This window comes from Taudactylus pleione, unplaced genomic scaffold (assembly GCF_031769625.1).
Source record: "Taudactylus pleione unplaced genomic scaffold, aTauple2 ptg000198l, whole genome shotgun sequence".
In the NCBI taxonomy this organism is placed as follows: Eukaryota; Metazoa; Chordata; class Amphibia; order Anura; family Myobatrachidae; genus Taudactylus; species Taudactylus pleione.
The window spans coordinates 11,680,065-11,697,485 of record NW_028284600.1 but is presented as its reverse complement, the minus strand read 5'-3'; the positions used below and the strand labels follow the sequence as shown (position 1 = coordinate 11,697,485).

At 44.8% G+C, this 17,421-nt stretch overlaps 1 protein-coding gene across 1 annotated transcript in view; it reads right to left on the bottom strand.

The window, feature by feature from the left end:
* LOC148518864 (alpha-2-macroglobulin-like protein 1) overlaps positions 1-17,421 on the bottom strand; it is a 138,811-nt gene that overhangs the window by 71,089 nt on the left and 50,301 nt on the right. The window contains exons 16-19 of the mRNA XM_088476944.1: positions 15,642-15,803; positions 8,490-8,613; positions 7,385-7,463; positions 4,156-4,381 (exon numbers count right to left, since the gene is read on the bottom strand). Coding sequence (XP_088333070.1) covers positions 4,156-4,381; positions 7,385-7,463; positions 8,490-8,613; positions 15,642-15,803 — 591 coding nt within the window. The remainder of the gene's footprint in view (positions 1-4,155; positions 4,382-7,384; positions 7,464-8,489; positions 8,614-15,641; positions 15,804-17,421) is intronic.

Genomic DNA, 17,421 nt, shown 5'->3' with positions numbered 1-17,421 from the left:
CAGTGCGGGAAAGGTACTCCCACACAAAGGTGCAGCACCCCGAACCACAACACACCACCCCCTGGTCAACGAGAGCGCAGTTCTACCGCCCATCTTCACCTTTCTATCATAGCCAGCATTAACTTTTAAAGCAATTTGTGCTACAATAGCCCTTCTGTGGGATTGGACCAGGCGGGCTAGTCTTCACTTCTTGCGCACATCAAAGAGCCTTGGGCGCCCATGACCTTGTTTCCAGTTCACCAATTTTCCTTCTTTTGACCACTTTTGGTAGGTACTAATACTAACCACAGTATACAAGGAACACCCCACAAGACCTACATTTTGGAGGAGATGATCTGACCCAGACATCTAGTCAGCACAATTTGGCCCTTGTCAAAGTAAAAAACGATAAAGAAATCCCGCACAGGACAAAAAACTATTTTTCAACAATGATTATCAACCAGCATATACAACTAACATGTATCTAATCATCATTTATTGTTTACTCCCAAGAATCAATAGAAATGCTAATACGTGTTTGTGCTTCAGCCAAGGCCAAAAAAGACACAAAAAAAAGATTATCTGGTTGGGGCACACTTTTTCAAGAAATTATTGTGAAATTGTTGTAATTATGATTTTAATATATAACCCCGTGCTCGAAGTGTGCCGGTATGCAACGGTATGGCATACCTGCACTTCAAGCACTACATTTTTTTTTTCATACAAGCGTGGTTGGCCACCGGTACACTATACCGCTCGCTCACATTGTAGCTGCCATTAGCGGCCACAAATTACATTGCACCAACCAGACTGCACCGCTGAGCAAGACCATGCTGCTTGGCGGTGTGACAGACAGCTCCCCCGCGACGCTCCTACGGGCTGCTAGGAGGACGTGAAGGTGACATCATGTGCTCCGACGGCTGTCGCGGAGAGGAACCTGGGGCTTGGTGCCCTTCTTGCGTTCCTGTATTGTGTCACTGCCTTCCTCGGCTTCTGCCTCCTCCCCAAAGAAAGAGCAACAGAGGCTGGTTGGTCGTTATTTAAGCAGGGAATATTGGGTGGGAGGGTGAAGATGCAGGAAGCAGTGTGGGGGGGTGAATTCTGTAAGTGATGCAGGGAGTAGTGTGGTGAGGGGGGTAACAGATGGGGGGTTTGGTAGTAATGCTGGGAATAATAGAGGGGATTTTGGAAGTGGTGCTGGCAGTAGTGGAGGGGGGTTTGGAAGTGGTGCTGGGAGTAGTGGAGGGGGTTTGCAAGTGGAGGGTGGGTTTGCAAGTGGTGCTGGGAGTAGTGGAGAGGGGTTTGTAAGTGCTGCTGGGAGTAGTGGAGGGAGAGTTTGTTAGCGATGCTGGGAATAGTGGAGGGGGTTTGGTAGTGGTGCTGGGAGTAGTGGACGTGGGGTTTGTAAGTGGTACTGGGAGTAGTAGAGGGGGTTTGGTAGTGGTGCTGGGAGTAGTGGACGAGGGGTTTGTAAGTGGTACTGGGAGTAGTGGAGGGGGTTGGTAGTGGTGCTGGGAGTAGTGGAGGGGGGTTTGGTAGTGGTGCTGGGAGTAGTGGAGGGGGGTTTGGTAGTGGCACTGGGAGTAGTGGAGGGGGGTTTGGTAGTGGTGCTGGGAGTAGTGGAGAGGGGTTTGTTAGTGGTGCTGAGAATAGTGGAGAGGGGTGGTGCTGTGAGTAGTGGAGGGTGGGCTGTTAGTGGTGCTCGAACTAGTGGATGTGGGGTTAGTTAGTGGTGCAAGGGGTAGTAGAGGGAGGTTTGTTAGTGGTGCAAGGGGTAGTGTAGGGTTTTTTTTTTAGTGGTGCAGGGGGTAGTAGAGGGAGGTTTGTTAGTGGTGCAGGGGGTAGTGGAGGGGGGGTTGTAAGTGGAGCTGGGAGTAGTGGAGGGGGGGTTGTTAGTGGTGCTGGGAGTAGTGGAAGGGTTTGTTAGTGATGTGGCGGCTCCTTATTGGCTCACGGACAGCGTAAGATTTGAAATGGAAGCACGGTGCCGCTGTCTCTGCATGGATGTCTGCAATGCAGGTTACCAACTACACATTGCGATGAGTCTCTCATCATGTCATCTCTTATCATTCTGCTGAAGGGACGCAGGGGGGGAGAGTCTTTACTGTGGGGTATAATGTTATAATGGGCATTACTATGGGCTCGATTCAATTGAACGCAAATTAAATAGTGCCAGGAGGGAACTCCCAGGGCTATTCAATTCTGCGCACTGTTAGGTCTGAGAATGGCCGTTCTCCCGCCCCTCGCGCCTTAAACAGGGTGTTTATTTGCGAGAACGGGCATTCTCCGACTAAACTTCCTGGTGCAATGCTGTTTCTGCCATGCTAAGGGCAGAAAACAGCATCACGCCTGTACTTTTGTCTGATTTCTGCTCGCACTCCTGGAGGGATGCGAGAAGAAATCCTTAACAGTGCGCAGAATTGAACAGCTCTGGGGGCTCCGTCCCGGCGCTATTTAATTTGTGTTCAATTGAATCGAGCCCAATGTGGCATAATGTGTAACGGGCATTAATACTAGGTGGCATAATTTGTACTACAAATTTTGTAGAGGACATTACTGTGTGGCATCACTTGTAAAGGGTATTTGTGTGTGGCATCACTTGTAAATGGCATTACTGTGTGTGGCATCATGTGTATATGGGGGCATTACTGTGTGGCATATTGTGTTATAAAGGGCGCTACTACAGTATGGCATAACGGGCACTAGTATTGTATGGCATAAAGTGTACAAGGGGTACTACGGTGTGGTACAGTACACTGATATGACATTAGTGAGTGGCCACGCCCCCTTTACGGGTGCGCACGCGCATAAGTAGAGCCTTAGCGTTCCATACCCCCACTTCAAAATATCCACTTCAACCACTGATATAACCTCTATTATATTATCCGTATAAAATAATGGGGTGACCTGACACGAATATGGGTAAATAATTGGTTCTAGTCACCCCTAAATAGACATCAAATAATTCTACTTATATCAAATAATGAAAGTAAAGCATCAGGTGTTGCGATCAAATATTATAACAGCATTAGACATCTAACGGTGAAAATTAATTATCAGATACTACAATTCCGGCAGACAATAAAGCACAGGTTGGTCGGTAAACAATAATAGGAATAAGGATGTGGGAAGGTGTAGAACTGTGCAATGAAAGGTTGAAATAGAACAAAAGCAGGTGAAGGTGAAATAAAGGTAGTGACCAATTTCATGTATGGGCGAATTAATCACATGGCCAAATACACAATGAAGTATGCTAAGGAGAATACACAGAAAGCAGAGGAGCAGTATATATGATATCAATCAGGCGTGTTTAAGTCTCCGATATAATGACGTTGTGTATTGTACATAATAGAGAGCATGGAATTCAAGCAGAGAAATGTTCCAGAAACTTATATCATGAGCCATAATGAAAGTAGATTACTGCTACACATTAAGATAAGAGGTGAGATTGAGACTACGGACGTCTAAGAATTGGGAAGGGACTTGGGAGATTTCCGGCGCCGGCATTCTGAGCGCCGGAATCCCCGTGGTCGGGTTGTTGACCACATCCTGGCTATGGAGATAGATGCGCCATGGTCCAGGTCATACAGTACAGTACATCAAGATCCCAACAGGAAGAGTAACTTAGATCACAATGAATGAAACTGACCTCCATTACAGAGGACCCAACATACAAAACTTGATACATCAGTGTGTAGTGTCACTCACTATTCTATAATGATCTTTGATGTGCATGTTATTTCAGACATTATACCACTGGCTGACTGAGGAAGTGAGTCCAGGCTACATGCTGACATTCTACCATGAGGTGACAATCTTGGCACATGTTAGTAGGTTCTCCTTGGTGGATGCCTGATTTTATCTATGGTCCCAGGGATTCCATTATGTTACATGGCTGATTTTTCCCTAAATACACTTTTTGAAGAGTGAAATTGTAATATCATAGATCAGCAAAATAGTGGGGAAATAACCAACATTGCAAAACACCAATGGTCTGATCCAGTGGCATGAACTACATATAAAATATTTTATTTGCCAACTGTATTTACTGCCTAAAATATATCCGAACAGATTAATGGGTAGAGATATTTTCTTTTCTTCTTCAGAATTCTGTTGCTAAGGTGATCCCATCCCATGCCAGTTGTGTGGGCTGGTGCTATGATTTTTAGTACATACCATCATGCAGTCCTTTAGGTATTTAAAGACTAAAGCTGTGACACTGAATTTCTCTCCTTGTACCACGGAGTAAGGTAAAATCAGATCAATGAAGTAAGGTTGGAAGCTGGTGAGCCCTACATCAGAGACCAACCCAAGTCCAGAGCTCCCCAGGCAGAAGGCATCAGTTACCCACGTAGTGATACTATTTGGGGCCGTCAGGTTTAGCACTGTGTGTCCCTGTGGACTGCAAGAAAAGAATGTTACAGCCAATAGTTCACATTGCACAATACTGATGAAATTATCATTATCATGGGAAATTATACTGGATAAAGAGAGGTTATGCTGATAGAACTACAGAGATGTTAAACCGTGAGGACAAAAAGCTATGACAGAACTTAATAGCGAACTGTCTGTATGTACTATAAACTTCTATTCCAGAATGTCCTAAAAAACTAGTATTAACTGCAAAACACAAAAGGATATGTACAAAATCCTATGATAAAAATTATTAGAGAATCCAAGAGGATTAAAAAAAATCTACAGATGCGAAGTAACAAAAAACAATGTTCAAGAAAGTCTGAAATAAATGAAAACATGTAAACTGCAACAACAAAAAAAAATCAAATTTGTGTGTACATACATACTGTACTATTAAGGGACAAAGACGACATACTAACAAATTATTTCATGTTACATTGTAAAATCCATATTGATGGTAGTTATTTATACCTATCTTATTTGGTTCACTGTAAATCTATTTACCAATTTATTTACAAATATGTATACATATCCTTAACTTAACATGACACATTATTAACCATCCTCTTCAAGGGGATCTGGATTATACTGTAGATAGACAGCAATTAGATAGACACCAGATGTTAGACAATCAATAGTTAGACAGGGACACATTTTTTTTTTTGTAGGGTCAGGGTTAGGTTTTGGGTTAGGCACTTACCTCCATGGTTAGAGTTAGGCACTTACCCAGACGGTTAGGGTTAGGCACCAGGAGGGAGGGTAAGGGTTAAGCACCAAGGGGAGGGTTAGGGTTAGGGTGAAGATTAGGGCTAAAAAACAAAAACAAATTGTCAACCATTTTCATGTCGAACTTTTGACCCTGTCGACCTTTTGTACCTGTTGACCTTCTTACATGTCGAACTTTAGTGTGTCTGACGTTTGTCCCTGTCGACCTTTTGTCCCTGTCTAACTATTGACTGTCTAACATCTGGTGTCTATCTAATTACTGTCTATCTCTTATACCACACGCCTCTTCAAGTCAAACAGTAATCAGTAGTGTTGTAGTGATAACAATGGTCCCGTATTCATATTGGGAATGTTTGTGGTATCACATTGAATAAAACTCAGGAACACACTGAGACATTTTATGAAAGTAACTATTTATGAACTGATACTCTAGTGAAATAGCCCCGTCCCTAGTGTATGCAGATGAGGAAAGTGCTATTGCACTGAAATAGTGGTGAATATATACAGTAACTACTTGCAGAGATAATTAAGGGCGTGATTCTGTATCGGACACAATGGCGGCCGTCTGTGCGTCTTTTGCCGCAGTCACATATGTAACTTTATGCTAATGTCACCTTCCCTGGTGTACAGCCGTGTGTCCCAACGTACAAGTACCGAGACAATCACTGTCAGTGTAATCATGCCTTAGACCCCACCATCGGTCACACCATCGAAACTTGCACCTACCCCATTCCGATTGTCTGTCTGAATATGGCCTCCTATGTGACTGATTCAGCATCTCTGTACACAGCCACTTTCAGTGACATGCCCATGCCATAACACACCCATATGACGGAACATCTCTTTGTGCCTGAATAGCCATCACCCAGTCACCACCCAGGTGTGCCCGATACATTTCTAATACACTTCTGAGACCGCGCGCCTGAATCTGTACTGCGTCTCTGTATGAACACCATCGGACCACATGCACAGTGTGAGGTAGATGCATGTGCAGATGAAAAACATTGCTCTAGAGCGTTTGGCATTGCCGCTGTGTCCGACTCACAATCAGGCACAAAGGGCTAAACTTACTAAAGGTTGATTTTAATCGATTAAAAATTGATAAGAATCGTTCAACATCGATGTGTTTCAGGGGCGAAATCATACATTTACTAACAATTTTTTTATATCGATTGTAAAATGTTAGTAAATGTGCGATTTAGCCCCTGAAACATGACATCGACATTGAACAGATTGAAATGAGCCAGGGAGGGAGTGGGAGGAAAGAAAGGTGGTAAGATGGTTGTAAACAATACGCTCAAGGAGTTTGGAAGCAAAAGGGAGGATAGAGATGGGTCAGTAGTTGGAGACTGTGTTAGTATCAAGGGTAGGTTTATTAAGAATGGGAGAGACAAGGGCATGTTTGAATGCAGAATGGACAGTGCCAGATGATAGGGAAAGATTGAGGAGGTGGGCGAGATGTGAACAGGCAGAAGAAGACGGTAACAGAGGAGATGGGAAGGGGTGAAGGATCGGATGAGGGGAGAAGGATGTCATAGTTGGTGAAACAGATGGGGAGGGGTGGTCAAGGAAAGGAGGGGCAGGAGTGCTGAGGGTCTTATGGGATATGATGTCCTCATGTATGGAGTCAATTTTAGATGTAAAGTAGGTGGCAAAGTCAAGGGCAGAGAGCAAAGAGGGGAGGCGAGGAGGGGAAGGGCAGAGGAGGGAGTTGAAAGTGGCAAAGAGATGCTGGGGGTTTGTGGACTAGGAGGAGATGAGGTTCTTGAAATATGTTTGTTTGGAGAGGGACAGGGAAGCACTGTAGGATGAGAGAATACATTTGAAATGGAGGAAGTCTGCCTTAGAGCGTGATTTCCTCCACTGACGCTCGGCAGTTCGTGAACACTTTTGCATGTATCTGGTGCATTTGGAATGCCAGGGTTGTGGTGTGGATCTGTGAGGGTGAGTAGTTATTGCCGGAGCAACAGAGTCAAGAGCAGACGTAAGGGAGGCATTGTACAGGGAAGTAGCTTGTTCAGGACAGGAGAGAGGAAGGATAGGTGAAGGAAGAAAGTCCAGCAGGGAAGAAAAAGAAAGAGTGTCAATAGCCTCAATGTTACGCTTAGTAATGGTAGTCTTAGGAGGTAAAGGAGGGGAAGGAGAGAGGGATAAGTTAAAAGAGAGAAGGTGATGGTCAGAGAGGGGGAAAGGGGACACTTTTAAATACCTAGTTTCGCCCCTGCTTACAGATATTCCTTATACTGTACATAGGGAATCTTACCCCACAGAAACCAGGTCATATAACCACGTGTCTGGGAAAAACCTTCGTATTATTGGCTTCTTTGTGTCCTTATTCCTGGCTGAATCATTAGGGAACAAACAGGACCATAAGGAAAAACAAGGATGAAGACATGTGAACACAAGAAACGACTACAATATTGAAATAAATAGAGTGAAGGCTAAAACAAGGCTGAGAAAAGACTGAAATCAAAAAGGATTTGGGGAAAGGCTGGGAAATAGGAAAAGACAGCAAACTGATATATGAAGCAAAGTAACGAAAATGTAAAAGAAAAATACAAAAGTTATCATGGACAAAGGACCTGATTCAGTACGGATCGCAACTGTGATTGGAATAGCGATTACGCACGTAGTCCCGCTGCGAAGATATGCTAATGTCTGCGATCACAATGCCATACGCAGCCTAACATAAGGACATCCACCTTACCTTACACACATCCGTAATACTTAGCAAGACTGCAAAACCATCGGCAACATCGAGTACCATCGCAGCCTCCCACACACTTCTGACCTTCCTCAGAACATGCTAACCTCGTCGCACGTAGTGGGAGCTCAAGCTACTTATGCCATCGCAGTGGCTAATTTATGCACGCCCCTGTAACGGTGTTCAAATGCACTGGCATGCCTGCGTTTTGCTGACCACCCTGCCTTCCCGTCACCACCTCCAAATGGTACCTCCTGTCAATTACTCTGAATTGGGTCTGCGTAGTCACTGTGTTCGCAATCCCGATCGCAGTGGTGTGTTCGCGCAATGCATAGCCATGCGCAGTACACAACAATCAGCTGATTGTGTGCATAATTTCAATTGCGATCCTTGCTGAATCATGCCCAAAGTAAGAACACATGGAAAACATGCATAGCAAACAATAAATAAACAATAAACAAAAATAAAATACAGGAGGAATAAAAAAAACAGACAGGAAATATGGAAAGCCAAATAGAAGTCAAAGAACTAAATAAAACAAAACATTATTAAAAAGAAAACATATTGATAACGATGTACAGAATTATTAGGAACAGGGAGACATGTTAAATACAAAACATAGGACAAAGATTAGTGTACAGTACATGATTAGAAAATTACGTACAAAGTGAAGTATCGGACACCACAGTATTATCGTTTTTTCTGGAAATACGCTTTGTGTAATCAGCAAGAGAACATTGTACCGGCTTTCGTATCTTAGTGTTTGTAAAAATCTTTATATTACTCTCCTGTGGGAGAATTAAAGATATACACACATTAGGACATAGGTATAAACGGTGTCACACTCATTTTATTCAAATACACTAAGGGGGAGATTTATCAAATCTCTCAGAGAGATAAAGTGGAGAGAGATACTGTAATGTATAAATCACATCAGCTGCTGTCATTATACAGGTTGTGTTAGAAAAATGACAGTTAGAAGCTGATTGGTTACTATGAGAATTTTCTCCACTTTATCTCTCTCCAAGATTTGATAAATCTCCCCCTAAAAATACAATTCTTAGTACAAATCTTGTCTGAAGTTCTTATATTACTGCATTTGCCAATTAGTTTAATAAAAAGTCATGTAAATCTTGTTGTGAGTGTCTATCCAGCCTCACAAAAATGGACATGGCTGAGTCTCCCATATCCAAAATGCTTGAGACCGGGGAATTTTGGATATTGGAATATTCCGTATTTTAGAATGGGAATGGGACCCAAATCTAAACACAGAATGCATTTATGTTCTATATACACCTTATACACACAGCCTGCAGGTAATTTTATACAGGTTGAGTCTCCCATATCCAAAATGCTTGGGACCAGGGGTATTTTGGATAACGGAATATTCCGTATTTTGGAATAATTGCATACCGTAATGAAATATCTTGGGAATAGGACCCCAATATACACACAGAATGCATTAATGTGTTATATACATCTTATACACACAGCCTGCAGGTACTTTTATGCAATATATTCAATAATTTTGTGGTTCAAACAAAATTTGTGTACAGATATGAAATTAATTTATGTTTCATATACACCTTATACACACAGCCTGAAGGTAATTTTATACAATATTTTTAATAATTTGCGCCTTAGACAAAGTTTGTGTACATTGAACCATCAAAAATCAAAGGCTTCATTATCTTAGTCATGCCAAAATAACAAGAGATATGGTAAGAACTTACCTTTGTTATCTCTGTTTCTACGAAGTCCATAGGGTCCACAGGGTTGACCTTAGGGGGTATAGCTGGATCTGGATCCACGGGCACCATGCAGTTAAAGCTTTTGCTGCTCCCAGGATGCACTTGGGTCCATCCTCCTCTATACCCCGCCCCCGAGCCACAGGCACCTTAGTTGGTAAGTAGCCAAGGCTGGAGGAGGAGACTAAACAGAGAGAAGGAAGACTGGAACACACAAGAAACCATACTCACAGAAATGGGAGATGGAAAACCGGTGACCAGCCGCACAGCCCATATGAAGCCAGGTGCGTCAGGGCGGATGCCCTGTTGACCCTATGGACTTCGTAGAAACAGAGATAACAAAGGTAAGTTCTTACCATATCTCTTGTTTTCTACTTCAGGGTCCATAGGGGGTCCACAGGGTTGACCTTGGGGATGTCCCAAAGCAGTTCAACTAAGGGCGGGGACGCTCCTGTGCAGGAAGGAGAACCTGGTGCCCAAAGGATGCATCCTGAGAGGCAAAAGTGTCAAACGCATAGAACCTCAAAAATATCTGAATGGAAGACCAGATGGCCGCCTTACATAGCTGAACAGCAGAGGCGCCACATCTAGCAGCCCAAGAGGGACCCACAGAACGAGTGGAATGTGCCTTAACAGAGGCTGGCACAGGTAAACCCTCCTGTGCATAAGCCTCACAAATAACGGAACAAAGCCAACGGGCTAACGTTTGTTTGTTGGCAGGCCAACCCCTCCTGTGAAAACCAAAGAGGACAAACAATGAATCAGACTTCCGAACAGAAGCAGTCCGGTCCACATAGATTCTCAGCGCATGGACTACATCCAAGGAAGCCTCACCAACTGAAAGATCAGGTGACTGAAAAGCTGGCACAACAAATTCCTGATTGATGTGGAACTTCGAAACCACTTTTGGTAAAAACGCAGGACGAGTACAGAGCACCGCTCTGTCCTGGTGAAAAATCAGAAAGGGGGGCAACAGGAAAGTGCCCCCAACTCTGACACCCTCCTGGCATAAGCAATTGCCAGTAGAAAAACGTTAACCACTTGAGCTCCACTGACTCAAGAGGCTCAAAAGGAGGAACCTGCAGGACCCGAAGAACCACTGCCAAGTCCCAAGGAGCCACAGGAGGCACGAAGGGAGGCTGGATTCAGAGAACACCTTGGAAAAAACTGTGAACATCTAGCAGTGTAGCAATCCATCTTTGGAACCACACGGATGACGCGGACACATGAACCTTCAGAGAGGCAAGGCGTAAGCCTAGGTTCAAACCCGATTGAAGGAATTCCAAGATCATAGAAACTCGGAACACCTGAGGATCATAGTTTCTGGACTCACACCACTGAAAGTAAGTGTGCCACACCCCGTGGTAAATCCGTGCAGAAGCAGGCTTGCGTGCCCTGAGCATGGTACTAATAACCGAACTCGAGAAGCCCCAAAACCTTAAGACGGCTGTCTCAAGAGCCACGCCATCAAAGACAGCTGACCCAGATCTGGGTAAAGGCAGGGCCCTTGAGACAATCGGTCCTGATGCTGAGGAAGAAGGTTACGGAGCGACGATTTAGAGGCTCCTCAGATCAGAGTACCAAGGACGTCTAGGCACGCCGGAGCCACCAGCATGAGCGTGCTGCCATCCTGCTTGAATTTCCGCAGGACCCAAGGTAGCAGGGATATCAGAGGCAACAGATACACCAGGTGAAACGTCCATTTCACCGACAGCGCATCTACCAGACATGCGCCTGCGTCTCTTGTCCTTGGCCCGTAAACGGGCAAGTTGTGATTGTGACGGGAGGCCATCAAGTCCAGCTCCGGCAGCCCCCATCTGTCCACGAGTAGCTGAAACACCTCTGGGTGAAGCGACCATTCCCCGGGAAGCACTTCATGAAGGCTGAGGTAGTCCGCCTCCCAATTGAGGACTCCGGGAATGAAGACCGCTGGAGATCGCTGGAATGTGGCACTCCACCCAAGCAAGGATGCGAGACACCTCCGACATTGCAGCCTGACTGCGAGTTCCTCCCTGGTGGTTGATGTATGCCACGTAGTGGCATTGTCGGACTGAACTTGAACCGCCCTTCCTTGAAGAGCGGTGCCGGAAGACTGCAGGGCCCTGTACACCGCCCGCAGTTCCAGGATGTTGATGGGGAGAAGTGCTTCTTCTGCAGTCCAACATCCCTGAAGTGACAACGAGCCTGTCACTGCCCCCCAACCCCGGAGACTGGCATCTGTTGTGAGCAGGACCCAGTCTGGGATCCAAAAGGGGCACCCCTTGACCAGATGAGCTGTCTGAAGCCACCAAGCCAAAGACTGCCGAACCTCCGGGGACAACACCAGCATCTGAGAGCGGATCCGGTGAGGTAACCCGTTCCATTCTGATAGAATCAGCCCCTGCAGGGGCCGTGAATGGAACTGGGCAAATTCCACCATGTCGAATGCCGACACCATGGACCCCAGAACTCTCATAGCCGAATGGACCGACAGGCGGCAACTGCTCAGGCAACTGTGTATCCGCAGCTGTAGGGAGGAGACCTTCTCCGGAGTCAGGAAGATCCTTTGCTGACGAGAATCCAGCAGGGCTCAGGAAAAGGATAGTTGGCTGCCAACCATTTCTGTGGTTGGAATCTCTTGCTGGGCAACTGCTAGGCCTCGCCATATGATCCGTCAACTGGTCGGACAGGGGGAAAACTGCCGAAGTTACCTTGGCCTTTTTAAAATTCGGATACTTCGACCTGGGAGCCGGCACATCCTCCTCTATATGCAGGATGGCCCGCACCGCCCTAACCAATGCTGGCACATTCATGGAGGACTTAGTCTCCATCTCCTGGGCCACGGCATCCGAGTCAGAGTCCTCATGTACCTCTCCGTCATCCCAAGACACGTCCGTGTCCGTGAACTGCGCCGCCAGTGAACCCAGAACGGGTGGCTTGGATGCCTTTGGGGGCAAGTCACTGTGTAACATCAACTGAAAAGCCGACAACGAGGCCGCCAGACTCTGAACAGAGCTAGAGAGTACATCCACCCAGGGAGGGGGTACCGCCTGAGGTGACAAATCCCCCCCATCAACCCCTGCCGAACAGCATCAGCAGGAAAACAACACAGGAGCCACGGAGTGCTCATTCTCCTCATCAGACATAACACAACAAATTTTGCAATGACTATGTATCACCGACAAGAGGTGAGGCGTATAACACCTGCGCACTCCCAAGTATGCAACACAAACAGGTCACAATATGGAACTGAGTAGCACACCACTGTACGTGACTGACCTCACAAATGCTTAGATTTATATAAGTGAGGTACACAGAAAGAACACCCTTCCTGCACACACCTGCAGGCCGTAGGAGAAGGAAAGGGATAGGTATAAGAAGACATTCAGCAGAAAATTAGCACAGACAGCAGCACTAGCAAAAGTCACATACCATGCAGGAAGTTATACTCACTGCACCTTTAGCTACAATTAACCTCCCAGATTCAGTGTTTGGGAGGGCTATAGCACTGCAAACACAATCCTTCTGCAGGGGAGAGGTACGCAGGGGGACCGGTCCATGCACCGCCTGGGAGATCTGTGTTGCTGCCAGAAGATGGCCACCGGAGAGCTCTGAGGAGGAGTGGCCGAATCAGGAACAGCCCAGCGACGCCAGCACGCAGGAGAGAAGGCACGCTGGTCTGAGGGGAGGAGCCGCTAAACCAGGGAAGGCTGCCTCCCCTGGCTAGCAATTAACCCCAGGGACGCTGGTTCCCTTCCAGCAATTACTCCCTGGCGGTCCAGTGGTCACACGGGGTTTTCCTGTGAAGGGGGAGCCTGCCGCCGCTGCTAGCGCCGCTGGTCTGTCCCCAGAGACCGGTGGCTACAGACTGCATTCCTTTCCCCTGCGCGCAGCGCGATACGCTGCACACGGCTTACCTGGCCCCGTGATTCCAGCAGCAGTCAGTGGGAGCTCCCGGAGCCATGCTAGTACTGACTCCGGGGTCCCGCTGCGATCCCAAGATCAGTACTGGCGTCACAGCACCAGCGGGGCTGTTGGAGCGGCAGAGTGGACGTCCAGATGGACAGTCTGATGCTGCCGCTCTGAAGAGAAAAAATAAATAAATAAAATCTTCTTTAAAAATAAGCTTATGCAGCCCCACCGCACCAGGGTGACCCAACTCTGGCTGGGCACCAACTAAAACTGAGGTGCCTGTGGCTCGGGGGCGGGATATAGAGGAGGATGGACCCAAGTGCATCCTGGGAGTAGCAAAATCTTTAACTGCGTGGAGCCCGTGGATCCAGATCCAGCTATACCCCCTAAGGTCAACCCTGTGAACCCGCTATGGACCCTGAAGTAGAAATTTCTGTACTTCGGAATATTCCGTATTTTGGAATATTTGGATATGGGAGACTCAACCTGTACAATATTTTCAATAATTTTGTGGCTCAAACAAAGTTTGTGTACATACATGAAATTCATTTATGTTTCATATACACCTTATACACAGAGCCGGAAGGTAATTTTATACAATAGTTTTAATAATTTTGTGCCTTAAACAAAGTTTGTGTACATTGATCCATCAAAAAGCAAAGGTGTCACTATCTCAGTCATGCTAAAAAGGTTCGCGTGTTTTGGAATATTTGGATATGGGAGGCTTATCCTTACCTTTAATTTGGACAACACTATCCTGGCACATTTGATGTAAGTAAGAGCTTGTACATTATATGACCAACTCTCATAGCATTAAAATGTGAAATACCCAGCCTGACATACTCTGGTGTTGGTTTAACAGAGGGACCACATGCTGTTTGCTTCACAGCAATGTCTGTAACCAGCACAGGCTATAAATTCTGGTGTTTGCTACACTTTTAGGTGGAGGAGTTTATCTACATCACTAGCTATTCTTCCTGGCATTGCAGGTTCCTCAATCTTTCAATCTTCTCTTTCCTCCATCTCCACTTCATCTTCCTACCCCTCTCCTTTTTTCTCTACCTTCCATTCGCTTAGGGACAATGTGCTGCCATCCCGTGATGTTCATCTGTGCACTTATGTGCCCATTACGGTGCCCTGAACATGGGTGCCAAAAGTTTTCTTGCGACCTCTATAGGGTATGATTAAAAAATGGCATCATTGTTGGTGGCGATATGCTGTACCAGACTGGCACATTGTGGTCTAGCAGCTAATTGAATTGCCCCTTAAGTCTATTTTTATTTTAATAAATCTTTACATAGTCATTTAAGTTGTATGTAAAGTATGTTAAGAATACGAAATAGAGATGTTAGGCCACAATTTTACAGCTATACTTTCACATGTGCTTAAAAGCCGGCTACACAATAAACGATTGTGTACCCAGCGAGGCGACTAAAGACCACCGCACCGATGGGCCGACATATTGGGTGGCTGGTACACATTAGACGATCCGGTGCTTGACCGCCCGATATGTCAGCCCCTGCTGCATGGGGTGGCCAGCCACATCGTCAGTTTGGTGCGGCATGTAGGGCCAACCTAACGATGGGGCCGATGACCCCAAGGGAGCGCACGCCACACAATGTACCCAGTTTTAGACCTTCTAAATTATGTCCACAGTGTGATGAGATAAATGAAATGTCCCTCAGATAACATCATTCATTATAATGATACATAGATGTATCAGCATTCATTGTCTGCCTCCTCTTGCTGCTGTAACTTAAAAATCAATGTAGTTTAAGACTCTAAGTTTTTCCTTACTATTGTACTGGAAGGTTAGGGGTATTCCATAATGGCATTGGTAGTCAAGCCACAGTAGTGCTGGGGGACCAAAACATATTTTATAATAATAATAATAGATTAATTTTGTTCTCAATATGGTTCTATATAAAATGTGCTAAATAATTTCTTTAGTTTATAGACTATTCATAAGAAGTAATATAAAAGTAATTATTAATGCAAAACTAAGCAATGTGTCATGAAGATGACCCGGGTCCTAAATTAAAAAGTTCTGAAAATATATTACGGCTTTCAGTTAAGGGAATCTAAAAATATAAAACCTTTTTGGACATTTTGGTGGAGGTAAAAATTAAACAGAGTTTAAATATGATATACAAATGTGTTTGGACAGTTATAAATACCTTAAACAATGTGAAAACATCTCCTTCACTTTGGTACCAAGCTGCTTCTTGTATTTCTGATTTTTCCTTCTCATTTTTCAGGCAGGGATATTTTTCAAAATCCTCGATGGCATAAGGGAAGCCCCGCTTATTAACTGATGTGATCCATGTCATGTATATACTCTTTGAGGAGGAGTACCAGAGGAAGAAAGAGACACATCATAGATTAAAGAGTCCCATCAGGAAAATTATAACCCATCCCTAACCTCTAAGCAAAGAGTCAGAGAACAGACTGGTAGCCTCACAAAATAAATTACAGTATTTTCTTGGTGATTTTTAAAAATGTTTCTCAACAATGACAACAATACTTTATTAATTTAATCACAAATGGCAACATCAGGCAGAATCAGGGTAACATGCCAATATAGACACAGAGAATAAAAAAAGGCAAATTATTTAGTTCCTTAGCACTCTGATCCTTGTTACATACATATACGGTACAAAATGTCGATGCGAGGTGATTTTTTCTACTGTACAGGGCGAACTAGACACATGCGCAGTAAAAAAAAATCACCTAGCATTGACATTTAGTGTTGTATTCTTTGTGCACAGAGTTGCAGTTGCGATTGAGATGCCTGGTTTCAGAAATATTTTTAAAATGTATTGGGCATTCCTGGGCAGTGACTGGGAAGTGACAGGGATGTAGCTATGTAGATGCACAGAGATGTTATGGGTGTGTAATCTGAGTGTCTCAGATGTGTCACAGAAGTGGCTGTAGGCTCAGCTGCACAATCGCTGACAAAGGAGACCATACATTGAAGAAGAATCTGCACCTAGCATGGACTGGTGCAAGCTTCAATGGTGCAACTGGTGGCCACATCTAAAGATGCACCATGCGGTATCTCAACATGTAAAGATGCTCAAAGTGGGCATCTCAGTTCTTGCACATTCAGACACACGGCCATACACAAAGGAAGGGCATGTAGCAGCATTTGCATGAAGTTACAGAAGCAATACATGGACGCTGCAGCATCTGACTTAGAATCAGCACCGTAGTGTCTACATTTTGCTGCCCAAATTAGTTCAACAAAGAAAAAATTGTTTATTCTCCTGTATAAATAATGAACCCAATCCACCAACCATAGTTTACAATAATTTGTATCAGAAGAAATTTATATAACAACTTTATTTATACTTCCTCCAAGATGAGTGACATTACTTATTCATATGAAAGTTTTTGCAAAATATATTGTACTTTGTATAATAACTTTAGTCAGACTTCCTCATGGGTAAGTGGTATTTAAGAAATTTGTTTGGATTTCTAGGAAAATATGCTAAAAAGTAAAAACAAAAGATACAGAGTATGTGATTAGATAAAAATAGTGACGGGACCGGTTTCGTCCTGTAGGTAATCCCTTGTATAAAGCAGGGGGGCATCAATACCAATATCAATATAAGGCATTGACAAAATAAAAAGGCATCTCCTTAGCCCGCTCCAAGCAACATACTGTATTTACAAAGAAAATGTTTTTGTTTTTTTTACTCCTTCACTTTCCACAGTGGTGTTAACACTGCAATTCACCAAAGAGTCCACATACTGCGGTATTTCGAGGCATAAGAGGCCTCTCAAACAATGCTCCAGTGGTAGCTTTGTTACTGCCTTCTGGACTTTTTTGGGATTCAGAACTAATCCCGACAGCGGCAGCCCGACAGAGGAGGAAATCCTGATCGTCCTTAGGGTAAGTATAACTAACCTAATTCCCCCCCTAACCCTAACCCTCCCTTAGGGGTGCCTAACCCT